At 37.8% G+C, this 27,599-nt stretch overlaps 1 protein-coding gene across 2 annotated transcripts in view; it reads left to right on the forward strand.

The window, feature by feature from the left end:
* The window catches only part of MET (MET proto-oncogene, receptor tyrosine kinase), a 112,662-nt gene that overhangs the window by 47,266 nt on the left and 37,797 nt on the right, over window positions 1-27,599 (forward strand). For both annotated transcript variants that reach the window (XM_047850094.1, XM_047850095.1), the window contains exons 3-9: window positions 6,226-6,417; window positions 17,667-17,801; window positions 18,827-19,000; window positions 24,147-24,307; window positions 26,090-26,192; window positions 26,303-26,439; window positions 27,132-27,293. In XM_047850094.1, coding sequence (XP_047706050.1) covers window positions 6,226-6,417; window positions 17,667-17,801; window positions 18,827-19,000; window positions 24,147-24,307; window positions 26,090-26,192; window positions 26,303-26,439; window positions 27,132-27,293 — 1,064 coding nt within the window. The remainder of the gene's footprint in view (window positions 1-6,225; window positions 6,418-17,666; window positions 17,802-18,826; window positions 19,001-24,146; window positions 24,308-26,089; window positions 26,193-26,302; window positions 26,440-27,131; window positions 27,294-27,599) is intronic.

A 27,599-nucleotide genomic window follows, 5' to 3' on the forward strand; every position in this document is an offset into this window, starting at 1 on the left:
CATCTTATTCTTTGTCACTATCTCCCTCCCAGTCCACTAAAACATAACTTCTGTCCTTCAACAGACTTCGCAAGGAGAGACTTTAGAAAAGAGCCAGGCTTTAGGTTCACATGGCCAAGGAGTAGGTATCACTGACTAGCAGAAGCTGAGACATCAGCTGCTAAAGCAAATGCAAGAATCCAAGAATGGGAAGGGTCTTGTGTCAGGATAGCCACTCTTAGATTCATTTGGTGTCCTAGATGTCACTTGACGTTTCACTTTAATGGAAAAAAGACTTAAGAACAAACTAAGGCAGGTGTGGATACCATAGTAGGGAGTGCAGGCTTTTCCTGCAATCCTTTGGGAAGCAACTAAGGTTTTGAAGAAGAGAGTGACAGCTCATAACTGCTTCAAGGCAGATGAGATGGAGGACAGGAAGGCCAATGAGGAAACACTAGCCTAGGGCAGGGGTGCAGGAGTGGCTGGAGGGCTGTAGCCAGAGGTCAGAGGAATTGAGCAACTAGTTGGATGTAAGAAATGCTCAAGAGAGAGGCGTTGGTGATGACTGAAATTTTAGAATTACCTGGGTGGAAACATGTTAATGTTCATAAACCAAAATAGGCAATAGAGAGGAAGATTTGAGAGCCAAGCTGATTAGAACAGCCCAAAATGCTAGTGGTCATCTTTATGCCACTATCCAGAAAAAAAATAATTAATTCCAGCCTTTCTCTCAGAAAAGCAATCAGGGGTGAGTGAATCCACATTTCCTACTTTGAAGGGTTGTAGGTTTTTTACATGCTGATTGATAACTTTTGTTGAATGATTCCAACTTTTTGAGAGGTACAATTTCCCTGACTTTGAGTTTCTCGTATTTAAAATGAGGAGCTGGGGTAAGATGGTCTCTAAGGCCCTTTCCATTTTTGTAATTGTGCAATTCTTGGAACTTTGCCCAGAATAGTAAACAGTAGCAGAAGAAATTCATGAGGTTGAGAATCACAGAGAACTGAATTCTAATGACTGTTTCAGTTCTGATGCCAGTTCCAGCATGAATCGGCCACTGTGGCCGCACCCTTGGCTGCTCTGAGTCTCCTGCTCCTGAAAACTGAAAACCTTACAGGGCTGTGCATCTGCTTGCACGTAAAAATGCCCAACTCAGTGCCTGGCACAGTGTAGGTAGGTGCAGGGTAAAGACAGATATCCCCCGTCCCTTCCTTTCTTCCTCCTTCCTTCCTTTGTTACCAAAAAGAGAGTTAGTCTGACTCCCCAACTAGTGCTGGGCTGAAACCTTTGTAGACTCTTCCTTGGTGCCCCAAAGCAGCTTTTACTAGAGAACTGCCTTCCACAAGCTATGCTCAGTTTTACCCCAAAGCACAGGGCCTCTTGGCTTTGAGGGAAACACGAGTGGCAAGGAGACCCCTGGAAGTAGATCTGTAGGTCTCCCAATCTCCACCCAATCACTCCAAATGCTGTACCCAGGAACTGTATGTAAAGTTGTGAGAAGAAGCCTCCCCATCTTCCCTGCACAAATGAGCAGCAAATACATTTCCTTTAAGGCACATAGTGACTCAGACTGAGATTTATCAGTAGAGAGCATTTTCCTACATTTGCAATGCTGAGAGCTTAAACCAGGGTTCCCTGAGAGTTAAAATTCTGTTCAAACTCAAAGACAACATGGGGCTCTGTAAGCTAGTTCCTGCCACCCTGACCCCAATCATTGAGTTTGTCAAGTTTCTCAGAAGGAAGAGACAAGGAGTAGTCCCCTCTCCTGCAGTGAATGCTGGAATGTTACTTTCTCCTAGAAGCTTGTGGCCCCAGTCCTTTCCTGCAGATCTCTGCTATGGAGAAAAATGAAAAAGAAAAAGGTTAGGAATCTGTGATTTATAAAATCTGAATGTCATTTGGATCTGACATGATATTTGCTTTTTAGCTCCAAATTACATAATTTTTCAAGATCAAGGAGTTCTGTAGATCCTATTCCAGCATTGTGCAATGTTTTTATACTTAGGAATTTATTTGGGGGAGGGGGTAGAGACATAATACAGTCAGTCCTTGAGGAGGTACCATTTAGAGACCTTACTATTTCCTAAAGGAGAAATCTAAAAGTGTAAATATACGTGAATATACATAAATGTGAATTGAGTCAGGTGCAGAGTTCTACATTTATGCCTTACATGTGAGGAAACAGACATACAATTCAGAGTTCTGGTTGTGTTACTTTCCCTCCATTTAAAAAAGATTGAGGACTTCTTGCAGGTTTGCAGACACTCCGAGGCCCATCTCACTTCCGTTCTCCCACTGGCCCAGTTCAGCAAGCAGACAACAAAGCAAGCTGGGTAGGCAGATGGACTTATCTCTGGGTACCTTGCAGATGCATTAATTTTTAAGGAAGCTATTATTAAATGCCTACTGTGTGCTGGGCACAATAAAGGGCGGGATGATAAAAGATGAATGAGACCATTTAGGGCCTCTTGTTGGTAGAAGCCTGCTACTAGTTTACAATCTAAGACTCTACTCCACATGCAGCAAATTGTTTTCATATTCCAATGAATCCATCATATCTCCACTAGGTCAAATTCGAGGCTTTACGTTCCCAGGATGCCGTCTAGACATAGAAAAAAAGTAAGAACAAGCAAGAAAAGGAACAAAACAACCACAGATACTGACCCTGAAGAGCAGTCACTTCTGAAATGGAATACTTGAAATGCTCTTTGATTTAAAACTAGTCTTTGCTTCTTTAAGCAGTGTCCCTTGGTTCTGACTATATCTGCAAAATGGATGATTGATCACCAATGGAAACTTAATTACCAATTAATCGGTTACTATTGAATTGCTGGTATGTCTCAGTTATCTGCTATTCCTCAGAGCAATCTATAGTACTTTAGTGAAGAAAAGCTTCTAATTAAATAGTGAAATAGTACTCATTAATATATCAAAATAAATGTCTAGAACCAGTACATTTCATTAATTATAAGAGTCAGCAGGTTTTGCATCTCTGAGACTCTTTGTTTGCTAATTTATTGCCACTTAAAATGAAGAAATATTTGTTGCTATATAAAACAGCATTGTAGATTATTTTTAACCATAAAAGTTAATAGATGTAAGAACTCAGTATTCCGTATGACTGACATAAATTTGACATTGAGGAGTAAGGCTATTTTGCATAAGGATAACTGAATTTTTTATTTCACTTTGTTCTTAAACACTAAGTTGGTCTGAAATCTACTCTGACAGCTTTCTAATTATTATAAATATAATAGGACAATAATAGAGAATTCCTGATCTTCAAATAATTTTCCTTAACTTGAAACTACATACAAAAATCTGTAAAAATGAACTTTTTCTCTTTTTCTAACAAGTTAGACTTCATTTTCCTTGTTTATCCTCCTGCTTCCTGTTATCTGCCCTCCATTTACTAATTCCCAGATGTCTTATCAGTACAGTCAGGAGCCAGACACTCTATTCATTTCTCTTTCTTTTTTTTAATTTTTTTAACTTTTTTAATTTTTTTAACGTTTTTTAATTTTTTTTAACGTTTATTCATTTTTGAGAGACAGAGACAGAGCATGAGTGGGGGAGGGGTAGAGAGAGAGAGAGGGAGGGAGACAGAATCTGAAGCAGGCTCCAGGGCCTGAGCTGCTAGCACAGAGCCGGTTGCAGGGCTCGAACTCACAGACCATGAGATCATGACCTGAGCCGAAGTCGGATACTTAACCGACTAAGCCACCCAGGCACCCAGCCTTGTTTTTTTTTAGCTTTTTTTTTTCTAATGTTTATCTCTATTCATTTCTTATAAACTCTTTCCTGTACCTATTACTGAAAGAAAAAAAAAAGCTTTAGTAATATTAGTTTACGTCTCCACACTCATTCCCTCTCTACTTATAATTGATTCATTTACTCATTCATTCACTTAATATTTATTAAAGATCTCTGTGTGATATTTCATCTACTACTAGCAATACCTTGGTGAACAAGCAGAGTCTCTGATGGCAGGGACTTCAGTCATAATCCACAAGCAAATAGTTACAGCTGTGAGTGCTATGACAAATAGGTAAAATGTATTATGACAGTCTGTAATAGAAGCATTTGACCTAGATATTAAGGTCAGGATAGGCCTCCTGAGGAAATGATGACGCACTAAGATCTGAAGGAGGCATAGCAGTTAATAAAATGAATGAAGGTGGAAGGATCACTCCAGGAAGAGGGAACAATATGTGCAAAGGCCCTGTAATGAGAGGACATATGGCATATTTGGAGAACTGACCAAAGGCCAGCTCCCTGGAGTACAGAGTGCAAAGGAGAACACAATGAGAATAATTCTGGAAAGTTCAGTAGGATCCAGATGATGAAGGGCTCATCAGACCATGTTAAAATTTTTGTCTTTTATCCTAAGAACAGTAGGGGGACATTCAGTGTTTTAAACAGAGTGATATGATGAGATTTGTGTTTTATGGGGGGAAAAAATCTGGCTGCAGTGTAGAGAATGGACCTGGAAAGAGATTGGGTGAGATCAGATGTGGCAGGTCCAATTTGGAAGCCATTGTAGTAGTTCAGGAAAGGGAGGGCATAGCTTGAATAAGGGTTGAAGTATGGAGGCAGAGAAAACTGGATGGATCCAGGAGATATTTAGAAACTGCAACTGATGAAAATAAGTGATCGACTGTACATGGGGAGGAATCAGAGATGACACCTAGATTTATGACTTGTGCATCTGGAGGAATGATAGAACCATCCACTAGGGTGTGTGGTATCATCAGATCAGGCATGAGGGAAAATGATGGTTTCTACTTTGATTGTGTTGAACCTGAGGTCTTGGAGACATCTGAGTGTGTATTTCATAGGCAATTTGATATATGCATGGTCAGCTCAGAGGAGAGGATAGGGTGGAGGTACAAATGTGTGTCAGCTAAATGGCAATAGACATCATGGGAGAGACAGAGGTTGCCTACAGAGAGTGTGAAGAGTGAGGAGAGGAGCAGCCTTAGGATGGATCTTTGAGAAACCCTGACGTAGATGGCCCTACACCAGAGACCAAATGTTGCAGTGTAAGAAGTAGAAGGAAAATCAGGACACTGAAGTGTCAAGGTGAAGGAAGGGATCCACAGTGCTTAACTGACATATATAATTGAACAATATTTTTAAAATTTTGCACTTGAGCCTAAAAGATAAATACCTGATTGAGTGGTAATTGCCTTTTAGTAAGTTAACTATTGCAGCATTTGATGTATGGTTTCTACATTTTTTTGAGCCTTTCACCATAATAATGACAAATACTTCAGTGGGATTTTCTGGGTGCTGGGTTCTATGGTAAAAGTTGTCTGTAAATTAGCTCATTTAACTTTTATAACAGCTATGCAAGGTAGGTACATTTCTATAAGTCTTTTGATTTTCCTGGGAGACTGAAATGAATAACCTGAATTTCACAAACACATAGAGGCTATAGGGTCTGTGTAAGGTAAATAAGCATGACAGACTAGGATTTGATGCAGAACTTGAGTCCGGGGTCTGTGTTCCGCTGCCTCCTGGTGAATTATCTATCAGCCACCACCCCCCGACCACCTCACTGCACACAAAGGTACACATTTTAAATTTTATTTTAAAATTGTATTTTAAAATATATAATGTATTATGTATGACTCTAACATTTATTATTATTCCAGTTGAAATCCATCTCATTGGACTTGCCTGCTAGAAGCACTGCCTTTTTATTTTTTTAATATTTATTTATTTTTGAGAGAGACAGAGTCTGAGCTGGGGAAGGACAGAGAGAGATGGAGACAGAGGATCCAAAGTAGGCTCCAGACTCTGAGCGTTCAGCACAGAGCCTGACGCGGGGCTTGAACCCACAAACCGTGAGAACATGATCTGAGCTGAAGTCGGACACTTAACCAACTGAGCCACCCAGGCTAGAAGCAATACCTTTATGCCCAGGACTGGGACATCTATAGTTTTGTTTTTCTTTTATTAGCACCACTAAGTTCCATTTTTATGTATGTACATATTCAACCATGGTGCAAACTGTGATAGTAAGGTTTACCCCAGTTAAAGTCTAGATACACATAGCAGCACCTACCAGTACTGGAGCCATGTAGGTCACTAGAATAATTTCTGCCTGTCTGGGGCTCTTTGTTTATTTGCATGGTTATCCTTGCTATTCTACTCTGAGCTCTGAAAAGACACACTGAAAAGTTTCTTACCAGCTTGTTCGCATCTGACTCACATTAATTCTATGACCATATTTTATTCCAGACACTTTTGAGAAATTCATCAGGCTGTGAAGTGCGCAGTGATGAATATCGAACGGAGTTTACCACAGCTTTGCAGCGAGTTGACTTATTCATGGGCCAATTCAACCAAGTCCTCTTAACATCTATATCCACCTTCATTAAAGGAGACCTCACCATTGCTAATCTTGGGACGTCAGAGGGTCGCTTTATGCAGGTAAATGTTTTCTGAGAGTGGCTGTGGCTGTTTTACTTGGTATTGTTCAATTAGTTTGGTTTTGTTTTTACAGAAGCTATTTACAGATATTGTAAAGTGAAAATCACAGTAAAAGCTAGAGACACAGACTGAAAGCCAGACAATGAAGCCTGGTCCACTCTTTATGAAGTGTATAGCCTGTTTTTTTGTTAAGTTCTTGAAGCTTTCAGTTTAAATGTGGTTGCTTTAATTTTCTTGCCCAGAATGGTTTAGAATTTTGTTTGCTGTTGTTTTTTTTTTTCCATTCATGATTTCTGTCACATGATTGGAAAATAAAATGAAACAATTAAAGCACTTCCAGGCGATGTTTTCCTATTTCAAGGGAAGCTACGGATCAAAGGAGAGCTATTGTGTGAACCGTGTGTCTCCATGAGAAGAAACATTCACATCATTGAGAAATATTGGCAGGAGTTAGGAAGGGACGTTATCATCAGGATCCCATTGTAACTCCAGCTCTCCTGATTCTGCAAAAGGATGGGGTCAAACACAAAGAAGTTCATATACTGGGGGGAGAAAAATCTGGACTTTATTAATAAATGATTTTAATGGATAGCAACAGTATTTCTATAAGTGAAAATTCACATTTCAGACTTGCAATTATTGTGTTTCCAGAATGCAAGAATCATAGCACTTTGCAGAAATTAAAATGCTCTTGTGTTGAATCTGTTTTCTTTAATAGTAATTGAGTAGTGCTTTCAACATGAGTTCTTAGTAGGATCTTGATTAATGCAGAATGACCAGGGTATCTATGGAAATGTTGACTTTTTACAAAGAGTAGAAATTTCTTCTAAAGAGAGATTCTTATTTCATAATAATCTGATGTAATTAACATCCTAATCAGACAGTGACTTCTGGTAAGCCAATTGAGGACAATGATGTTTTCCTATGACTTGCCCATCTGTACATCTTCTATCTGTATTCTTTTACAAAATATATCTTTTAAAATTACCATTGTGTTTATAGTGGTATGGATATCGGTCATTGCCATATTTTAAATCATGTTTTTCTTACACTAGTTGGATATATTGGAATTTTTTCAAAGTCATAAAATGTAAATAAAACCTTCCTAGCTCAAAACTAATCATATAGATCCCCTTATCTAAATGTTTCCACACTTGGTCTCCCCTCCTCCCACTGCTTCTAATTACTATACTTTTTCTCCCCTCCCCTTTCTCTCAGCCCAGTGTTCTTATTTACCCACCTCAGATCAGTTAGTTCTGTCTTAACTCCTCAAAATCTGAAGAGTGTAATCTCAGTCCCCTTCTGCATGCACTCTGAAGTATTTGAGTTATGGTCATATCTATTATCCTTGTAAAATATGTAATTCTGTGTTTAAATGTGTTTTTAATTGACACTGATATTATTGTGCAGAATTCCAAAAAAAAATTGAAGGAGGATGAAAGAATCTTGCATCTGTTGAATTCCTAAGGTGTTCACTATGTTGATTTGTTATCTTTATTTTTTTCTTTCTTTTTGTTCTGAATTGTTTATTACCTCATTCATCCAGTTTCATATTAATAAGCTTTCTATAGTCACTTTAGGTCTGATACTTTTTTACATCAAAAGGTTCCTGGCCTATTTCCAGATTCTAAAGTTCTAATAAAATCCCATTTTTAGATAGATCACTTTAATAACTGAGTAAATTCTGCTGTGTGACAGATTTTACCACCTAAGTGATATGTCATACATCAGTCTCATTGTGACAGAAATGCTGTGACACGTGTTTTATTCTTATCTCCCAGCATTTTCATAAAAGAAGCAATATTATCCCCATTATCTGTGCATCCAAAACATTAAAGAGGAAAATAAGTAAGTAGATACTTATTTTATGGAAAGTGCTGATATCACTGATTTTTTTTAAACCGTGTGGTTCTTAATTCATCAGATATCCACTGAGAACTTACTAACTTTGCTCTACTAGGCAAATAAGTGAAGCAAAGGAAGCAGTGACACAGAACCTGCCTTTAAGGAACTAAAATTTTAGCATGGGAGATAAGAACACGTACCTGATATCAAGACAGCAAGACAAAGACATACAGACAAAGGGCTATTGAGACCCACATATAGGATTCATTTCTCTGACACTTGTCCAAGAGAATTCCAGTCCCTTAAATTTTATGTAAATAAACCTAAAGCATTTGAAGGATCAAACAGTCAACATCACTGAAATCCAGTTTGTTTACAGCAAATAATGTTGGGGGAGGAGTCCAGTGGCAGCAAAGACCTAGGGAACTTCTAGCTTAAGCTAGCCAAGGAGTAACTGCGGACCAAGTTATGTAAATGTTTTGACTGCGTTAAAGTGCTAAATCTCTGGCCAGGCCTAATTTTCCTACAACTTGTGTTTTAGTAATACTGTGGAGTTTCTGTTATAAAATAGAATGGACATAATTTTTTTTCCAAAGGCAAGTGCCATATATGAAAAGGAACAGAAAAATGACTTTTACTTCCTTCCTACCCTGAAGCCTAAAGGCAGAGTTGCTTTGCAAATGTTTTCTCTCATGAATTTGCAGCTGTTTCTGCCTTTCCTATTGTGCTTATGTTCAGCTCTGGCTGGGAATACAAGCTTCAGCCCCAGCTGTTGGGTGCAAAGTGAATCAGGTATTTCACAGTGGTTATTTGGTTAGAAAGAATTATATTGTTTAGCTAACAATATTATATGTATGGAAGAGAGGACATGTTTGACATGTTTCTAACATTTAAACATGTGTAACTTATCTCATACAGGTGCAGATATATCTAAATATACTGATGTGCACATGTATTAGAGTCTTTCTGTAGCACCAATTCAACATAGATACAAATTTCTAAAACAGTTTTTATTTGTGTGATCACCCTCTTGGGATACTTAGAAGTAAAATAGTATGATAAGTATTATTCAAGATAGTATAAGTGAACAGGGAGAATGGGGCTTCTTACAAATTTTAGATGGGGAAGGGATGTTGAAAAGAACAAGGCTTGAGAACATTAGCACAATGTGCAGGGCTACGTGGGAGAGGGAGGACCGTTACTCACGAAGATCACAGGACTATTCACAGGGATTGCCCACGTCTCCCCTTCTGAGCTCCTCATCTAATCAGCTTGCAAAAATAATGCTTGCTTGATATATATATATAATTTTTTTAAAGCTCTCATATAAGGCCTTTAATCTCTAGATGCAAGGCATTGCTATTAAAATATTTGTGCCTGACTGTCAGGCCAGAGAGAGTGAGTATATCGGGTGGGTTGGGGGGAGGAAGGCACTTTCAATACTTTATAAGTTCAGTTCCACAAACATTCACTGGGCAGCTACCTTGTCTGTATACCGTGGCCACTGCCTGGGCACTGTCACAGCTGTCCCTGGGTTCTTTGGCATCATCCTTGCTCTTCTCCCATCCCCTTTTCCCCTCTCCCTGATTCTATGAGGCTGTTCCCACTCATCACCCCTATTCTCTTGTGCCTCTTAACTGGACTAGTTGGATCATAAGCAAGAAAGTTAAAAAGACAGAGGGATCACCTAAAAAGACATCCTTTGCTTGTGATCATTACTTATGATCATTACTTAAAGGATTATGTTAGTAATCAGTAAACTTAAAAATAATTACACACTTCCAGTAAGAAGAATCAATTCATCTATTGACATCCTGTCTTCAAATTCTTTCAGTTCCTGTACCACCATCATGGTGTGTCAATGCTTTTTGTTGGAAGCCTGTAGCATACATTATCTTTGGGATTACTGCTATTTTAGAGTAACAAATGAATGATATGAGCATCCAGCAGAGACCCAGGCAAATAAACAACATTTCTCTTTAGGGATTGTTGATTTACTGGTCTCCTTTATAAAATGCTCAGATAAAATATCATCTGTCCTTGTTTTTAATGTGTACATCATTGATTTAATTATATCCCTAAAGAATGGTAGATTTGGTATATTTCTTTTTATTAAATGTTTATTCATTTATTTTGAGAGAGAGCACGAGCTGGGGAGGGGGAGAGAGAGAGGGAGATAAAGAATCCCAAGCAGGCTCCATGCTGTCAGTACAGAGCCCAATGCAGGGCTTAATCCCACAAACCATGAGATCATTACCTGAAATGAAATCAAGAATCAGGTGCTTAACTGACTGAGCCACCCAGGCGCCCCTGATTTGGTATATTTCTTTAGGAGAAAATATATTCATGAATTGTGAGACTCCTTTTGTTTGAAAAAGAACCCATTATAAATAATAATTTCAGACTTCTATCTATAACTAAAATTTAAACCTAGGGCATGTATATCTCCTAAAATGAATTCATGCATGCTCTTGAAATACATATATCTTATACACTATTATATGCATAGAAAATTAAAACATAAATATTTGAAACCCTGAGAAAATGGTAAGCTTTTGTTTGTTTTGTTTTTTGGTAGTAAGAAATAACTAGGATTTCTTGTTTGGGTGCTTTATTGACAGAGTAGAAACACATTTTAAAACATGAAGTATACGAATCAGTAGTTTTTTTTTTTAACTTTTATCACTTCTAAAATTCAAAAACAGATATACTCTGTGTATAGATTGACAGATCCTACAATTACTGTATTTGGAGTATTGATTTGAAAGTACTAATTAATTTTTTTTTATATTTTCTAGTCTTTTTGGTTTTTAGTTGCTTGATATTTTTTTGCAGAAGTCTCAATCTGGTTTTGACTCATTTCAACTCATAATGATTCATTTTAAAAAATTTAAACACACACCCACATCAGTAGTGCAGCAATAAGGAAAATTATTGTGCTGTTTATGTATACCTGGCTTTTGTAGTATCAAGTTGGTGTAGAAGCACTCATGCCCATTTACCAAAAAGAATAAAGGAAAGAAAGAACACAGTAAAGTTTCATTTAATTCGTCTCTTACCACCTGGTACTTTGTCTTACGACTTTTATTTCTTGAGCTGTCAGCACCAATCAGCAATTTCTGTTTCTCGTGTTGTTGTTGTTTGTTGGGTTTTTTTTTTTTTCCATTCCAGAAAACTAGATGTTTACCTTGATTGAAATAAATGGTTCCACTCTTCATATCTGATTTCTTGCTATAGAAACACCAATTCTTCTCACATACTGAAGAAGATAGTAAACCTAAAGCAGGTGTCTGAACCAGTTCAGGCTACTTTAACTAATTTCCCATAGACCTGGTGGCTTAAACAGCAAATATTTATCTCTTACAGTTCAGGAGGCTAGGAAGTTCAAGGTCAAGATACAGCAGATCTGGTTTCTGGTGAGAATCTGATTCCTGGTTCATAAATGGCTGTTCTTGCTGTATCTTCACATGGTGGAAAGAGGGAAAGAGAGCTCTCTGAGGTCCCTTTTATAAGGACACTAATCTGGTTTGTGAGGACTCTGTCCTAATGACCTAATTGCCTCCCAAAGGCCCCACCTACTTACACCATCACATTGGAGGTTAAGATTTCAACATCTGAATTTTAGGTGGGCACAAACATTCAGTCTGTTGCAGTAAGCAAGACGCAAGAGGCATTAGAAGCCATACGTTGAAAATGCAAATTGAACTGTTGGAGGTTATGTAAATATCTGAAACGTCTAAAAACCTTACCCCTTCATCAAGACTTAAGTGAGTTTCTTATTTCAGGCCATTCATATATTTAGGCAATAGATATACCTTTAGGACCTACTATGTGCCCAATCCTGTGTTGGGAACTACAGTTAAAGCAGACCCACTCTAGATCCATAAGGTCACACCCAGTTACAACCCAGGCTGTTTATTAATGGTGTCATCTCCTCTCACATTTTTTTTCTTTCAATTCACATTTTTTTCTCATTGAGTTTCAAACTCCAGCAATTTGCATCATCTTTCATGACAAATGAAGTTTTCCTCATTCCCTAACAAAAGTCCTCTATTTTTCTTTGTTTTTAAATTAGAAATCAGTCTAGATGCTATCACAGGTTCCATTCAGTTCTATTTGCCTAGAAATTGAACTGTATATATTCTGTTCTTACAAAAGGAAAATTTACTTTGATCCTCAATTAGTATATGTGCTGCCAAAGCGAGCTCTACTTTGATCTTCAAAAAGCAGTGGGGCCCAGGGTGCCTGGATGTCTCAGTTGGTTAAGTGTCCAACTCTTGATTTCAGCTCAGGTCATGATCTCACTGTTCGTGAGTTCAAGCCCTGTATCAGGCTCTGCACTGATAGTGTGGAACCTGCTTGGGATTCTCTCTCTTTCTCTTTCTCTCTCTCTCTCTCTCTCTCTCTCTCTCTCTCTCTCTGCCCATCTCCTGCTTGTGTGCATGCTCTCTCTCTCTCAAAATAAAATAAACTTTAAAAAAAAGGCAATAGGGTCCAGGGAGTGTGCTGCATCTCCCACTCTGTTCTTCTAGTGAAAATCCACTGTTATTCCATTTTTTACCCCTTTCCCATCTCCAGCCTCTCTAGGACCTTGTTGTACAGAAGTCCAGTCTTATCCTGAGGGGATATTTAGGACACAGGTTGGGAGGCTAAGCAAGTGATACCCAGGTTCTCAGTGTTGGGTAGGAGGAATGGATGGGAGACTGTACATCTCGAGAAGTAAGCTTGCCTTTTACTTAATTTAAGCACACATTTGGCAGAGAAATGCAAACCAAAATCACAATGAAGGATGACTTCACACAACTATGGGTTGGCTATAAATAATCAAGAAAATGGAAAATAACAAATGTCAGTGAAGTTGTGGAAAAATTAAAACCCTCATACATTGTTGGTGGGAATGTAGAATTGTGCACACCTATGGAAAATGGTATGGCAGTTCTTCAAAAAGTTAAATATAGAGTTATTGTAAATCTGACATTTCTGCTCCTAAGTATATACCTGAGAAATGAAAATATATGTTCTCACAAGAAGTTGTATATGAATGTTGATAGTAGCATTATTCACAATAGCCGAAAATGGAAACAGCCCAAATGTCCCATCAGCTGCAAATGAATAAATAAAACATTCCTTAGGGAATATCCATATAATGGAATATTATTCAGCAATAAAAAGGAATGAAGTACTGATACGTGTTCTAACATAATGAACCTTGAAAATATTATGCTAAGTTAAAGAAACCAGTCACAAAAAAATCACATATTGTAGGATTCAGTTCATTTAAATGTCCCGAATAGGGAAATCTATAGAGATAGAAGGTAGATTCATGGTTGCAAGAAACTGGAGGGTGTGATAAAGAAGATGATAGCTAAGAGGTGTTGGGTTTCTGTTTGAGATAATGACAATGTTCCAAAATTGGTTGTGGTGATGGTTGCACAAACCTGTGACTATACCAAAAACCATTGAACTGTCCACTTTAAAAAAATGAAGAGAAAGCGACATACAAATATCCCATGTTGAATTGTATTCATCATTCTTAAGGAAAATTAAATTTTGAAACAGTTTAATCAAAAATAAAGCTCTATTAGCACCTGCGTGGCTCAGTTGGTTAAGTGTCCAGTTTCGGCTCAGGTCATGATCTGGCCATTCACAAGTTCAAGCCCCACATCAGGCTGTGTACTGACAGCTCAGAGCCTGGAGTCTGCTTCAGATTCTGTGTCTCCCTCTCTCTCTGTACCCGTCCCCTGCTCACACTCTGTCTCTTTTTCTGAAAAATAAATAAACAGTAAAGATTTAAAATAAATAAATAAATAAAGATTTTAAAATAAATAAATAAATAGAACTCTGTGCATGGGTAAGGGAATCTGGCCCTTACGTATTTGAAGATACATCATGCAGAATTATTTTACTGAGGTTTATGGATTTTGGAGCCTAACCACAAAGGTTTTATTTTATTTGTACATATGTTTCTTCCCCATGTCTTCTCCCATATCATTTGAGATCACAACCACAACAATCAAGTACATTTAGATTCCTCCCTAGTCCCTCACACCCAAACATATTAGTCTTATATTTTCAGGAGCATTAAAGAAAAAGGCGGGTATTTTTTGAGATAAACATTAAAAATTAGTTGTCAACGTAGTAGAAACTCAAAGATAATTGCCATTCTTCTATTTTATACTTACCCTAAGATTGCCAAGCGATTTGTCCTAAGAATTAAATTTAAATGCCAGATTTAGTTCTGTCCTTAAAACTATCTCCATGATGACCAAAAGGAACTTCTCATTTCTTAAAAGCATTGCTTCAGGGGTATTTTGAAGTTAAAGTGGTTATTCCATTATTTGGAATTCTAGCAATAAGATAAAGTGAGAAATTAATGATAGAAAAGCGTTCTTGGCATGTTACAGCAGTAGGTGTACCTGTAGAGAAAGGGCTAATGATCAACAAAAAGGTATTTACATCTGTGATATGACCTCTGCTTAAAATTCCAGGTATCTCACTTTTCCACACAGCCTTCCCATCTTCTCTGGTTCATCTCATTTTCTGTATGAAGCCCCACTCATCCTAGCTCATGCTCAAAAGTAGAGCTCACTGGCTCTACTAAATAACATTTCCTCTGTACCATCAAAAACTATTCAGACGTAGAGTCTTTCTCCTTAGGCACACTTAACTTGTGCAGCCAAGATTGCTGAAACAAGGAGGATTGGCAAGGCAAATATATTGGGAAATTTGTTTTAATGCTTTGACTCACAAGTGGCTCTTGAGAGCTCAGAGTTGAAGCTTTTTATTGGTATTTATTCTGGTGCTCCAAGAGTGTAGCAGTTGAGTTAGTTTAAGAAGAGGTCAAGCAGTCAGATTCTAGCATTAGATAAAGCTCCTTGGAAACCTGACTCTTGTACTTCCTAGCTAAAATTCTGTCTTATTTTCTTTATGGAAAATATTAGTACCTACCTTGTACGATTATTGTGAGAAGTAAACAAAATGTCCATTTAAAGCTCTTAGCAAAATGACTGGCTCAGTTACCATATATATGGTGCTCTCCAGACAAGAAGTCTTAGGGAATACACTAAATCAATTCCAGTTCCAGAGGTGCAAAGAGCTTCTTTATGAAAAGAGAGATAAAGGTTAATCCTTTCTGGGAAATGAACATTTGGATGGACTTCAGATATTTGATAAAGTCAAAGATGATGACCTCGTAATTAGGAAGGAATTGCTTATTATAGATGTGGGAAATGATATTAAAGAGAGCAAAAAACATAGGAGAAAAAAAGGGTACTAAGAGTTGATTGTTATATAGCAGGTCTGAATAGAATGGAAGCACAAGACAAAGAGAGGCAAAATGGAAATATTCGTAGGAAGTTCAGGGGGATGAATAATCTTCAGTGAAGTGGAAAGCACAGAATGAGGCAGAGAACAGAGTCTGGTTATTAAGAGAGGCTGGGGTTTTGTTTTGTTTTTGACATGTGTGAAAGATTTTTTTTTCACCTTTGTAGTTGAAAGTGATTGGCAACAATCAGGGATATATGGAAAAAAAAATGAGGGTTGACAGATAGGAAAAACAAGTGGTGAGCACCAGAAGTGAGTCAAAATTGAAAAATTATATAACTGAAATATGGATAATTTGGGATAGAGGCTCTAGAAGTCTAATGTCCTGATAATTCTGCTTGTAACCTGCACCCAGCAGGAGGTAAGACTGGTAATCAAACTTCTTTTTACTTTGGCTACAAAAGTCACAAATAACTATTTGGCCTACATTTAGGAATAACGGTTCCCATCCTTTCCCATCCTGATCAAATGACCTGTGATCCATCATTTACTTCTGTGCAAAAATAGCCACCCTGCTTAATGGAGATGTTTTGAAAGTATTGCATGTTTGGAATAGAACATGTGTTAGAAAAAAAATGTCATGATGTTTAACTTTTATGACTGTATGTGAATTTGGTTAGTTTCTCTATCAACAACCCACTCTCTGGAAGCAAATTAGGTACTTTGGAAATCTTCCCAAATTGTTTCAAGCTACTTGACTCCCTGTGCTGAGGAAAAAATTTACTGCTAGCTCTCTAGGACATTTATATGTTGTATGTGAGTTTGTTAGAGTACTAAGCAGTTAATTTTCATTCCCATTTTACAGATAAGAAAGGTGAGGTAGAGGGAATGGTTATTTAATCATAACCTCACAGATGCCCATGTTTGTCCTGTGATTTCATACCCACAACAAATAAATACACTTTCAATGAAACAAAAAAGGATATTTGGGATGTCAGGCAATTTCACAAAGTCAGTTTCAAGCCCAGAGCTGCATGCAATAAGCCTCCTGCACCTCATGTAGATGCAAATCCACGGCCTATTAAGAATGAAAATCTTTCTGACCACTCTTTTTATTTTCTAATGTTTATTTCTTTTTGAGAGAGAGACAGAGTGTGAATGGGGGAGGGTCAGAGAGAGAGGGAGACACAGAATCCAAAGCAGGCTCCAGGCTTTGAGCTGTCAGCACAGACCCCGGAGTGGGGCTTGAACTCACAAACTGCGAGATCATGACCTGAGCTGAAGTCTGCCACTTAACCGACTGAGCCACCCAGGTGCCCTTCTGAGCACTCTTAAATACTCCTGAAGTCTGAGTGTTCATCTCAGATTGTCATTTGGATTTTATCCCTGGACTTCATTATTACTGGGTTCTTGCAGTAGAGAAGATGGTAATTATATAGCCTGAGAAACATCCCAAATTAGAAATACCTGAAAGCAAGAATGACACAAGTCCTCAAACTCCATTTCCAAGGCATTGTTAAAACCATCAGGCCTTATTGTAAAACCAGGCCAAGAAGAACTTTATAATCCAAGAAATAACATCTGATAGGACGATGGTTTATAAAAATGACATTAAAGTACCTGAAGGCCTATTTTGATCTCAGAAGATCTATAAATATGGCTTAAGAGTTAGCAAAGCTGGAACTAGATTCGGGTCTCCAGACTCCCTGTCTGCTAACCTTTCCATTACATCAAGGGAAGCTGCCCAGTGAGGAGGGGAAGGAAGATAGATTTAAAAAATAATCTGAAATCCTTGTAGCATAAGTGAGATCTTCTGTTTTGGAGAGAGTTTTGGCTCTTCCAGTTCCCCATACAATTGTGAGGATTTGTCTGCATGTGCTGGCTGATTGACTGAAAGATCTCCTTCTCAATAAACCGTTAAAAGATCATATGCAAAAGTCTGTCTTGGGGGTTCAGATGAACTGTCTTCACAGCAGGAGATTAGGAGATGTTGTATTGATTTACAATGAGATAAACTGTTGGGCCTTCACTTTAGATACCCACAAGCTCTCCTAATCTGTTATTAACATTATCATCCACATTTTCCACTTATATTTAAACTGAACTCATTGGACTAAGGGTGTTTGTGTTTTGTTTCTCAGGTTGTGGTTTCTCGATCAGGATCATCAACACCTCATGTGAATTTTCGCCTGGATTCCCACCCTGTGTCTTCAGAAGCAATTGTGGAGCACCCATTAAACCAAAATGGCTACACACTGGTTGTTACTGGAAAGAAGGTAAGCCCTGTTCCCACAGGGAGGTTCCAGGGCTGTAGTTTTTCCTGAGTGGATATTTAAAGCATGTATCATATGACCCTTTTTAAGTTTTGTTTTGGTCTTGGATTCACCTCTCCTTTCTCAGGTTATTTCTTGAGTATTCCAGAGATCTTCTGAAGCCAAGTTAAATTTTTATTTAGGAAGTCTGGACCAAAGGGAGGTCCTCCTTGTAATGTGTACTACTCCTTTTGTCCTGTATTTCTCAATGAGAAAAACAAACATGCAGAATGAGAATTACAGTCCTAAGGGCAGACTCTAGTGCAGGCTGGTAAGTCCTGAAATGTACATTGGAATCTGACACCAGCCAGCAATCCCTCTTCCCTGAGAGGAGATGCATCTTGATGCTGAATGATGTGTAAACTTACTTAGAATTTCCCAGGGGTCAAGTGTGTTTTCCAGCAGCTTATATTAAACTCTCTTATGTTTTAAGGGGCGCCTGGGTGGCTTGGTCGGTTAAGCGTCCAACTTCGGCTCAGGTCATGATCTCACGGCCCATGAGTTCGAGCCCCGCGTCGGGCTCTGTGCTGACTGCTCAGAGCCTGCAGCCTGTTTCAGATTCTGTGTCTCCCTCTGTCTCTGCCCCTCCCCTGTTCATGCTCTGTCTCTCTCTGTCTCAAAAATAAATAAACATTGAAAAAAAATTAAATAAATAAATAAACTCTCTTATGTTTTAAAATCACACTTCAGATAGAGCAGAATGTCCCTACTAAATAAAACTTCTAACATTGCATGACAGTACTTATGTTCCCTGGACAGTAATGGTAATGTTTATCACATATGTGCCAACAATAGAAGAAAGGAAGGAATTTGGTTTTTTGATTTAAATCACTTAACCATTATTATATTACATGTTTTTTACACATTGGTGCTATCTCTAATAGACTCTATACGATTATAGTTACATATATCTTTGGGGTATTTACTTTTCATTTAACAAACCGATAAAAAACCTCTCTGGAAGCTCTTTCCAACACTTTTCTTCACAGATCACAAAGATCCCACTGAATGGCTTAGGCTGTGAACATTTCCAGTCCTGCAGTCAGTGTCTTTCTGCCCCTCCCTTTGTGCAGTGTGGCTGGTGCCACGATAAATGTGTGCAACTGGAGGAATGCCCCAGTGGAACATGGACTCAAGAGATCTGTCTGCCTACAATCTATGAGGTAGGAATCTGTCAGCTCTCATGTATGTTTTTTGGTAAACATAAATCCCATTGATGAAAAAATTTCGAACTCAGTTTATTCATTTGGCTGTGAGACACCAGTGAAAACACCATCTCCCTCCAAGGTTTTCCTTCAAGGTGGCATTTGGGCACATCACCATGAGACCTGTACCTGAAGTGCTTGCTTCACACTCCCTAAGTAGTTCTCTCCTTGAGCAGTTGCTGTCCTTTAGTGCTTTGTGAATAAAAGAATGGTGGCTAGTGAGCAGCATGGCTCCCCATTTCCTTACCCTGGGACTTTTCCCTCCTGACTCATTTGACTCAGTGGTTTCCTCACCACCTACTTAATCTACCAGGTGTCCAGAAATGAGCCTCCATCACACACAGAGATCTGCTCATAGAATAACCCAGAACCTTAAGCTGAACCATGCAAGCTAGGGATGCCAGCCATGCAGGAGCAGATAGGACAGAAAGTTTCTTCCTGTCTGATGCATAGATGGTGGCCTTGTCTCACCACACATAAGACTGAAGGTTACCGGGGTGCCTGGTGGCTCAGTCAGTTAAGTAACCATAACTCTTGATTTCCACTCAGGTCATGATCTCACAGTTTGGGGGATTGAGCCCTGCATGGGGGTCTGTGCTGACAGCACGGAGCCTGCTTCAGATTCTCTCTCCCTCTGTCTCTTCCCCTCCCCCGCTCATGCTCGCTCTCTTTCTCTCTCTCTGTCTCTGTCTCTCTCTCTCTTTCTCTCAAAGTAAATAAACTTAAAAAAAAAAAGACTAGAGGTTACCCCCAGGACAATATGGGAGGCAAGTAGTCATTGAACACTCATGGGTAGCTAACTCTCTCAAAGTTCCTAGAAGAACAGTATAGGTACAGCTGATGACTATACTAACATCTATACTCTGTGAGCCATTTCATTCGTTAATTCATTCCAAAAATATTTATTGAATACAAACCATTCTTCTAGACATTAAGGAGGCACTCTTCTAGACATTAAGGAAATGTAGTTGAACAAAAGTGCCTCCTAGAAAACTTAGCTTCTACTGATGAACTCAATTGACATTGTAGCCATGCTCTCTAGCTCTTTGCTGCCTTGTTTAAGCATATGTTTGGCACTATGAAAATCATCATGGCATTTTTTTAAATGTCTTGGTCCAAATATATTTTGCTTGAAAATAATTTTCTGGTGAGGACCCGATATGTATTTTCCCTGTCCACATATAGAACAGTTGAACTTTAGTAAATGATTCTTGTGAAAGATTCAAGTTAAAGGTCTCGGTCTCCTGGTGCTAAGCCCAAGTAAACAAAGTGTGCAAGTCAGAACGAGAACCCCCCCCCCCCCGCCGAAGTGCATGGCTGTTTTCATTTAGTTACGGTTTGGGGCAAGATTTGTGCAGGGTGACTGGGTTTTAAACCAAATTATTTTCTGTTAGGTGAGACACAGTTATTAAGATTTAGTTTGATCAGTCAGGAATAAACTAGAAGATAGTAAGAAAACAAACTTAAATCTACATGCACTCTTTCTGTTGTCATTGTTTAGTATATTTGTAAAACCACATGCAATGTTATACTTTTTTAAACACACAGCCTTGGCAATTTGAGACACTAGAAATCTGAACTCAGCAACTCCATGAAAGAGATATGGGAAGAGTATATGTGATGTGTGTGTGTGTGTGTGTGTGTGTGTGTGTGTGTGTTTGCACGTGTGTACATGCAACTGAATTACACCAATTTCATTTCTTCAAAAGTAGCCAAACTGGTGTTTTAAATACAGAACATGGAGAACCTGTATAAGTAGAACATTTAATTTTGACCAATGTTCTTCCTTTTATGACTCATGAAAGCCATATTAAAATGGTGTTTTAAAATGACTAAATATCTTAGAATTTTCTGGAACCAGAGAATCTCTGACAGTGTTTAAATCTCCCTCCTCTCTCTCCTTTCCTAACTCCACCTTTCTGTAGTTGGTGATTTTTAAAAGGTTGCATTGCATCATGCACAAGTCAGTGAGGCTTGGGCTGTATGGTTAGGAGGAAAGTAGTGCAGCTGAGTCCATAAATCCTTTTCAGTTCATAGTTGTTAGGAAGATTTCATGCTGCACTAGACCGTGACAGTTAGCATTCTTACTGCAAAAAATAAGACAGATTATTCATCTATTTCTTATCTGTCTTAAATACTATGGACACAAAACCCAACTAGTGTATTGTTTTACTTTCCAATAAATGTAAGTTAACCTGCTTTTCAAGGTACGTGATGTTCAGTGGCTGAAATTCTTTGCACTGCCACATATGAGAGATTTCAGGATTGCAAACCCATTATTTTGTTTCACACATGTTATCTGATCTCATACTTAAAGAGCAAAGAGAAATGTTTCAGAAAAGGAAAAGCACTTTCCAATGTATTCTGAATTTATTAAGATAAAATTGTCATATCTTATAGGATTGAATTCAATCCCAGTGAGACAATAAAACTATTTATTAATTGATCAGAAGATTCAGATAAGAAGCAACAGCAATATCTTATGGGGCAGGGGGGTCATTCAGGCAAAACACTACCACCACTGTATTTGTGACTTTTTAAGTACTAAAGAGGCAAATTCTAATTTTCCAGGAAGGGTTTGTTGTTGTTTTAGTGTTCTCTTGTATTATCTTGATAGGTTTTGAAAATGTGATCATTTAAATCATTTCCACCTGTTGAAAGGGCACCAGCTGCTTTTGTGGCTCTTTCTCCCCTGTCCAGACAGGTGGGAGATCTGCATCTGTGGCTTTATGCTGGACACTCCTTTCCTTCCCACAGAGTTTCCCTGCCCTTTAGGATAACTCAGAGTTTGCCAGCTCATTGTTGGTTCTGTCCAAGGGTGTGTTGTCCAAAACCACTTCCTTCCTTTCCCCCTGGAAGATTGAACATTACCCCATAAACTAAGGGGGAAATGCTCGCATACTCCACTCTAGCATCTCAGCCCAGGGAAGAAAGCTAAGTTCAGCTGGCCTTTCAAATCCTGATCTACCATCTAGCAGACATTTTTATAATATTCATTTCTGTTTGCCAGTACACCAGCTGAACAACTCTCATTGTGTTTTCTCAAATCATCACCCATTCCATTCCAAGTGATGATGTATGTAGATGACAGAGTTCAGTTTTTACATAGAAAGGGGGGATCTGGGCAGCAGGATCAGGCCAACATCAGCCTTAGACAGCTGTTTTCTATGGGGAAGCCTCCTCCTTAAACAAGGGAAAGGCAGCTGTGTGGCTGCTTCAGGCTGAAGAGAGTCCGGAAGGGTTAGGTGTCTTGTTCTCTCCTACTGGATTTCTAACATAATAATAAATTTTTTTCTAGCAGTTCTTATTTGACTAGACATGGACGAGGTAAGTTTTCATGAAAGGCACAACTGTGTAATGGATTTTATGGGTAAAATAGCTATCATAAAAGCATTAAGCTAAGACTTTAAAGAGGTTTGGTAACAAGGGTAAGTTAAGACTTTGGTTTGCGATTATTTACTTGGGATGAATGGGAATGTTTGCAAATTTGAATTTTGCTAAAAGCCCTTCTAAATTGTGAAAGAATCACTTTTAGACTTTTACTAACTGGTCTTTAGCAAACACTTTTACTGGTTTTTGAGTTGTCTCTATGGTTGTGCTATGTTTTCCCACCATTGTACTTTTCCAGCACAATTTACAATATGTCCTCCCCAAAAGAGCATTTCCTTTCTCAATTGTAACAAAGCTGCTGAGGAGAAGCTTATTTTTAACTTAGAAATTTGTTTTGTTTTAATAGTTTTAGCCTAAGAACAGTTGTCTTGTAGACTTCATAAGCACCTACTGCTATCTTATATCGCAGTTGCCAAAGTTTCGGTAATGAACTCATGTTTTACTTTCAACACACCAAAAGTGAGCCTGCAATAATAAAATGATGTATGTATTTAACATAGAACATGGGAGAGAAAAAAAGTCAGCTCTAGAAATGAGATGTAAAATAATGCCAAGAGAGATAATTAGAAACATTGCTACAATACAGATTACATTTGGGGCTCTCTCTAGTTTTTTTTTTTTATCTGTTTCTAATAGAAATAATATATTTATTTAAAATTATATCTTTTTTTTTAATTTTTTTTTTCAACGTTTATTTATTTTTGGGACAGAGAGAGACAGAGCATGAACGGGGGAGGGGCAGAGAGAGAGGGAGACACAGAATCCGAAACAGGCTCCAGGCCCTGAGCCATCAGCCCAGAGCCCGACGCGGGGCTCGAACTCATGGACCGCGAGATCGTGACCTGGCTGAAGTCGGACGCCCAACCGACTGCGCCACCCAGGCACCCCAAAATTATATCATTTTTTAAAAGCTGGGTGTGTCAACTAACCAGCTTGTCTATAGAAAATAGTGACCATATTTAAAGGAGAAAAGAAAAATTCCAAATCAGTAATAAATGTGAGTTAACAAGTATAAAGAAATAGATTCACCTATTCATTTGTTAGTGCTTGGCACATAGCAAATAATTTATAATGAATAATGAATGAGTGAATGCCAGATATATATTGAATACCATCTTTGTGTTTGGTCTTATGATAGCTGCTGGATGCAATTATGAAAACACTGGACACCAAGAGGTGTTTTTACTGTGTGAATTTCTTCTCTGGGTGGGGAGTACCATAGCACAAGACTATAGCAAACACCCAGCTGGTGCATGGAGCAAGGCACTTATTGGTGCTTGGCTTCTAGGGCACATGAAGGATTTTTGATCAGAGTTTGATCTGGAGGCCCATGAAGGAGTTATAATGAGAGTTACAAACATGTAAAAGTCTGGGCCCAAACTGTGTCTATTCCAACCTGGAAGATTACTAGATAAATTCACTTCAGAGTGACCCACAAAGACCCTTCATTTCCACCCAGGCTGAATCTGCTTTCTGTCCCATCTCTGGATCTCCTGAAAACAGCTTTTATTCATCAGCATGTTAGGTAATTTTCATATTTGTTCCAGATTCCGTGAAACTTTTGACACTTTTTCAGTTTTGTTTTTTTGTTTTGTTTTTTTAGATAGTGGCAGGATAGAAGAATTTTAGACTGAGGATATATATTTTGTTTGTTTTGCACACAAATGAAGGATAATGTCTTGAATTTTTTTTAAGTTTTCGGTTGTCCTTTTAGGTTTTCCCAACCAGTGCACCCCTGGAAGGAGGAACGATGCTCACTGTGTGTGGCTGGGACTTTGGATTCAGGAGGAATAATAAATTTGATTTAAAGAAAACTAGAGTTTTCCTTGGAAATGAGAGCTGCACTTTGACCTTAAGTGAGAGCACAACAAATATGTAAGGATCTTAAAATGTTTTGCTGGGGTGTGGTTGGAAAACAGGTTGTGTTTCAGGATGAATGCTTGTAAAATTATCCCAAAAATCCATGTCTTGAGTTAAAAAAGGGTCTTGGCCTTGTAACATCCCTAGTGGAACTGTTTTGTTTTTAATCCTATTTACTTACCAGGATTAATAAAGAAGAAAGGTGACATTACCTAGTAAAGAAAAGAAGAATCCAGCATCTGGGAGTTTTGAAACCATTTTTGTTACATTTCTTCAGAAATTGTTTGGGTAGATTTGAAAGAACAGCACTGGCTAGTGTTGCTCCATCTTTAAAGTCTTCAAATATAGAGTCTCTGATGGCTTTTTCTATAAAAATCAGTAAACAGCTCAATATAGACCCTCTCTTCTAAATTCACTTTCTAAACCCCAGAAATGTAGTGAAGCAGCTCAGTCATATTTTTGAGAATTCTTTCTTTCTTTCTTTCTTTTCTTGATGCATTTAAATTTATCTTCAGTTGATATTTATTGGTACTGTAATGGAAAGGTATCTCATTTAGCTATTCCCAAATCCCAGGAGATAGCAATACCAGACCTGTTTTACAAAGGTGGGACCTGAAGTTCAGAAAGGTGGAGTGTAGTTTAGCAGAGGCAATCCAGAGAGTAAGAGCTTAATAGGCCTTCTAACTCAACTCTCCTGATCCAAGATACATCCTTCTTCTGCCATTTTCTACATGTACCTTCTATCAAATGTAAATCCCATAATGAACAGAGAATCCAGAAGTTTTTAGTTATCATTTAGTAATAACAATCAAACATTTCAAGTTTTATGGTTGAAACTATCCTATCAAGTGATTATTTTATACCTTGTAGAATTTCTTCCAGGGCACAGAGGTCTAAGTCTACTCATTTACTGAAACCAAAACGTCAAGTAATGTCATACTTGTTAATGGAAAAACAAATCCATTCTAGAAATCTTCCTTGTAAGTTCTTACTCCTTGCATTATATATTATAACCTGTAAAAGTGAAACATAACTCATTTTTCTTCTTTGAATAGTTGTTTAACAAAAAAAAATCATATTTATACTTTTTCAAGACTATAACATTATTAATTCAAAAAGAATTATATGGAGAGGCACCTAGGTGGCTCAGTCAGTTAAGTATCCAACTCTTGATTTTGGCTCAGGTCATGAGATCATGGTTTGTGAGATCACGCCAGCACAGAGACTGCTTGGGATTCTCTCTCTGCCTCTCCCCTGCTTGTGCACTCTTTCTCTCTCTCTCTCAAAATAAATAAATGTTTTATTTTATTTTATTTTTTTAATACTTAAAAAAATAATTCTATGGAAAGTCTGTCACAATTTCATTATTTTTTAAATAATTTAAATACACACATGATACATGTAATTACAGAAATGTGCCTGTTGACATTCTTTAATGAAGAGATTTGGTTTATTTATTATTATCCCATTGTTTCATATGCTGTTGAAATATTTATCTTAAGAATACCAAACATTATGCCTACAATTTTAGAGGATTACACTTAGATTATTATGAATTTTTCAGTTGGTGAGGTCTGCACAGGTGAGATTTAACTGTTGCTGTTTTGTCTGTGTGAAGTGTAATAGTACAGAACTAGAAATATACAATTTTTAGCCCTAATGCTTACCACAAAACTCTACTTGCTATTCAGAGTATCCAGCTCATCATAATTTAGAGCTAATGTTCCTTCATATAAAACAGCCAAACCAGAAAAAGCCTTTGGATTTGCAACATATTAAACTTTGGGTTTTTTTCAGGTTGAAATGCACAGTTGGTCCTGCAGTGAATGAGCATTTCAATATATCCATAATTATTTCAAATGGGCGAGGGACAGCACAATACAGTACATTTTCCTATGTGGTAAGTCTAAGCACTACAGTTCTCATGAACTAGGATATTTGGTACCAAATTTGTTTAGTTATAAAGTCAACAAGTTACTTTGTTTTGTTTTGTTTTTATTTCCCATCCAGGATCCTGTAATAACAAGTATTTTTCCAAGTTATGGTCCTAAGACCGGTGGCACCTTGCTTACTTTAACTGGAAAGTACCTTAACAGTGGGAATTCTAGACACATTTCAATTGGTGGAAAAACGTGTACTTTAAAAAGGTGTTGTGAATTTACTTTTTGTTGTATCAGTTAAGTAGGATTAGTATCTGTACCTAACAAATCAAGAAGAGATTGTTTTGTTTTGTTTTTTTTTGTGGAGGAAAATCAAGATGCACATTATTTACTCCCATACTGACAAAATTTCTTTTCCCATATCCATCTACCTTTTTGCTGACTTTTTTACCCTTCCATTATGTTTATTAATTCCACTTTTAAGTTTCATCTTCCCATCTACCTTCTCTACTGTTACATTACATCTTAGTATCCTAGCTATGCTGTGAGCTGTGAGATTCTGGTAATTGACAGTAAATTAAAATAAACATTTCCATCAATATTTACAATTAGATTAAATCACTTTGGAGAGGTGAGAAACATGGGGGAGATTGGGTTTAGAAAGAAGTTATGTTTCTGATTCTTAGAGGTGAAAGAGCTCAGTTTAATCAAGTACCAAAAAGATACTTTAAAAATTGCTTAAAATCCCAAATGTTCTGAAGTCAAAGATGGCTTGTCTATAACAAGGCTGAGTTTGGGATCCAGTCAAATGTAAATAGGCTGCATTAGAAAGAACTTTTTTCTAGACACATCTGGAAATTCTCATTTAGGAGCCAGTGAGTGATATACTTTTGTGCATATAATTCTAAAATATGTATATCTAATAGCTAAGGTCAATTTTCTTAATTTTTTTTGTTCAGTGTGTCAGATAGTATTCTCGAATGTTATACCCCAGCTCAAACCATTCCAACTGAGTTTCCTATTAAATTGAAAATTGACTTAGCCAACCGAGAGATGAACAGTTTCAGTTACCAGGAAGACCCCATTGTCTATGCAATTCATCCAACCAAATCTTTTATTAGGTAAGTAAAAGCTTCTGATGGGTGTAAGAAAATAATGAACATATGGATGATTTGTCTGTCAAATAGTCAAGAGGAACTGCAGTTCTATCTCTGGCTTTGATGCGGTTGCATTTCTTTTAAAGGCTGCCTTTCCAATTCAGGAGTGAAAACTACATTCAGGTTCTGAGTACAATTTAATTTTATCATTGCTAGGTTCATGCCAAGAAACATTTTATCCTACTCTATTACGTTTTAAATGGATTTCAGTGAAATAGTTCAATGTGGCACCATAGTATTTATGCACTTATATACATGTCAATTCTGTAC

Source organism: Prionailurus viverrinus, chromosome A2, assembly GCF_022837055.1.
Source record: "Prionailurus viverrinus isolate Anna chromosome A2, UM_Priviv_1.0, whole genome shotgun sequence".
Taxonomy (NCBI): Eukaryota; Metazoa; Chordata; class Mammalia; order Carnivora; family Felidae; genus Prionailurus; species Prionailurus viverrinus.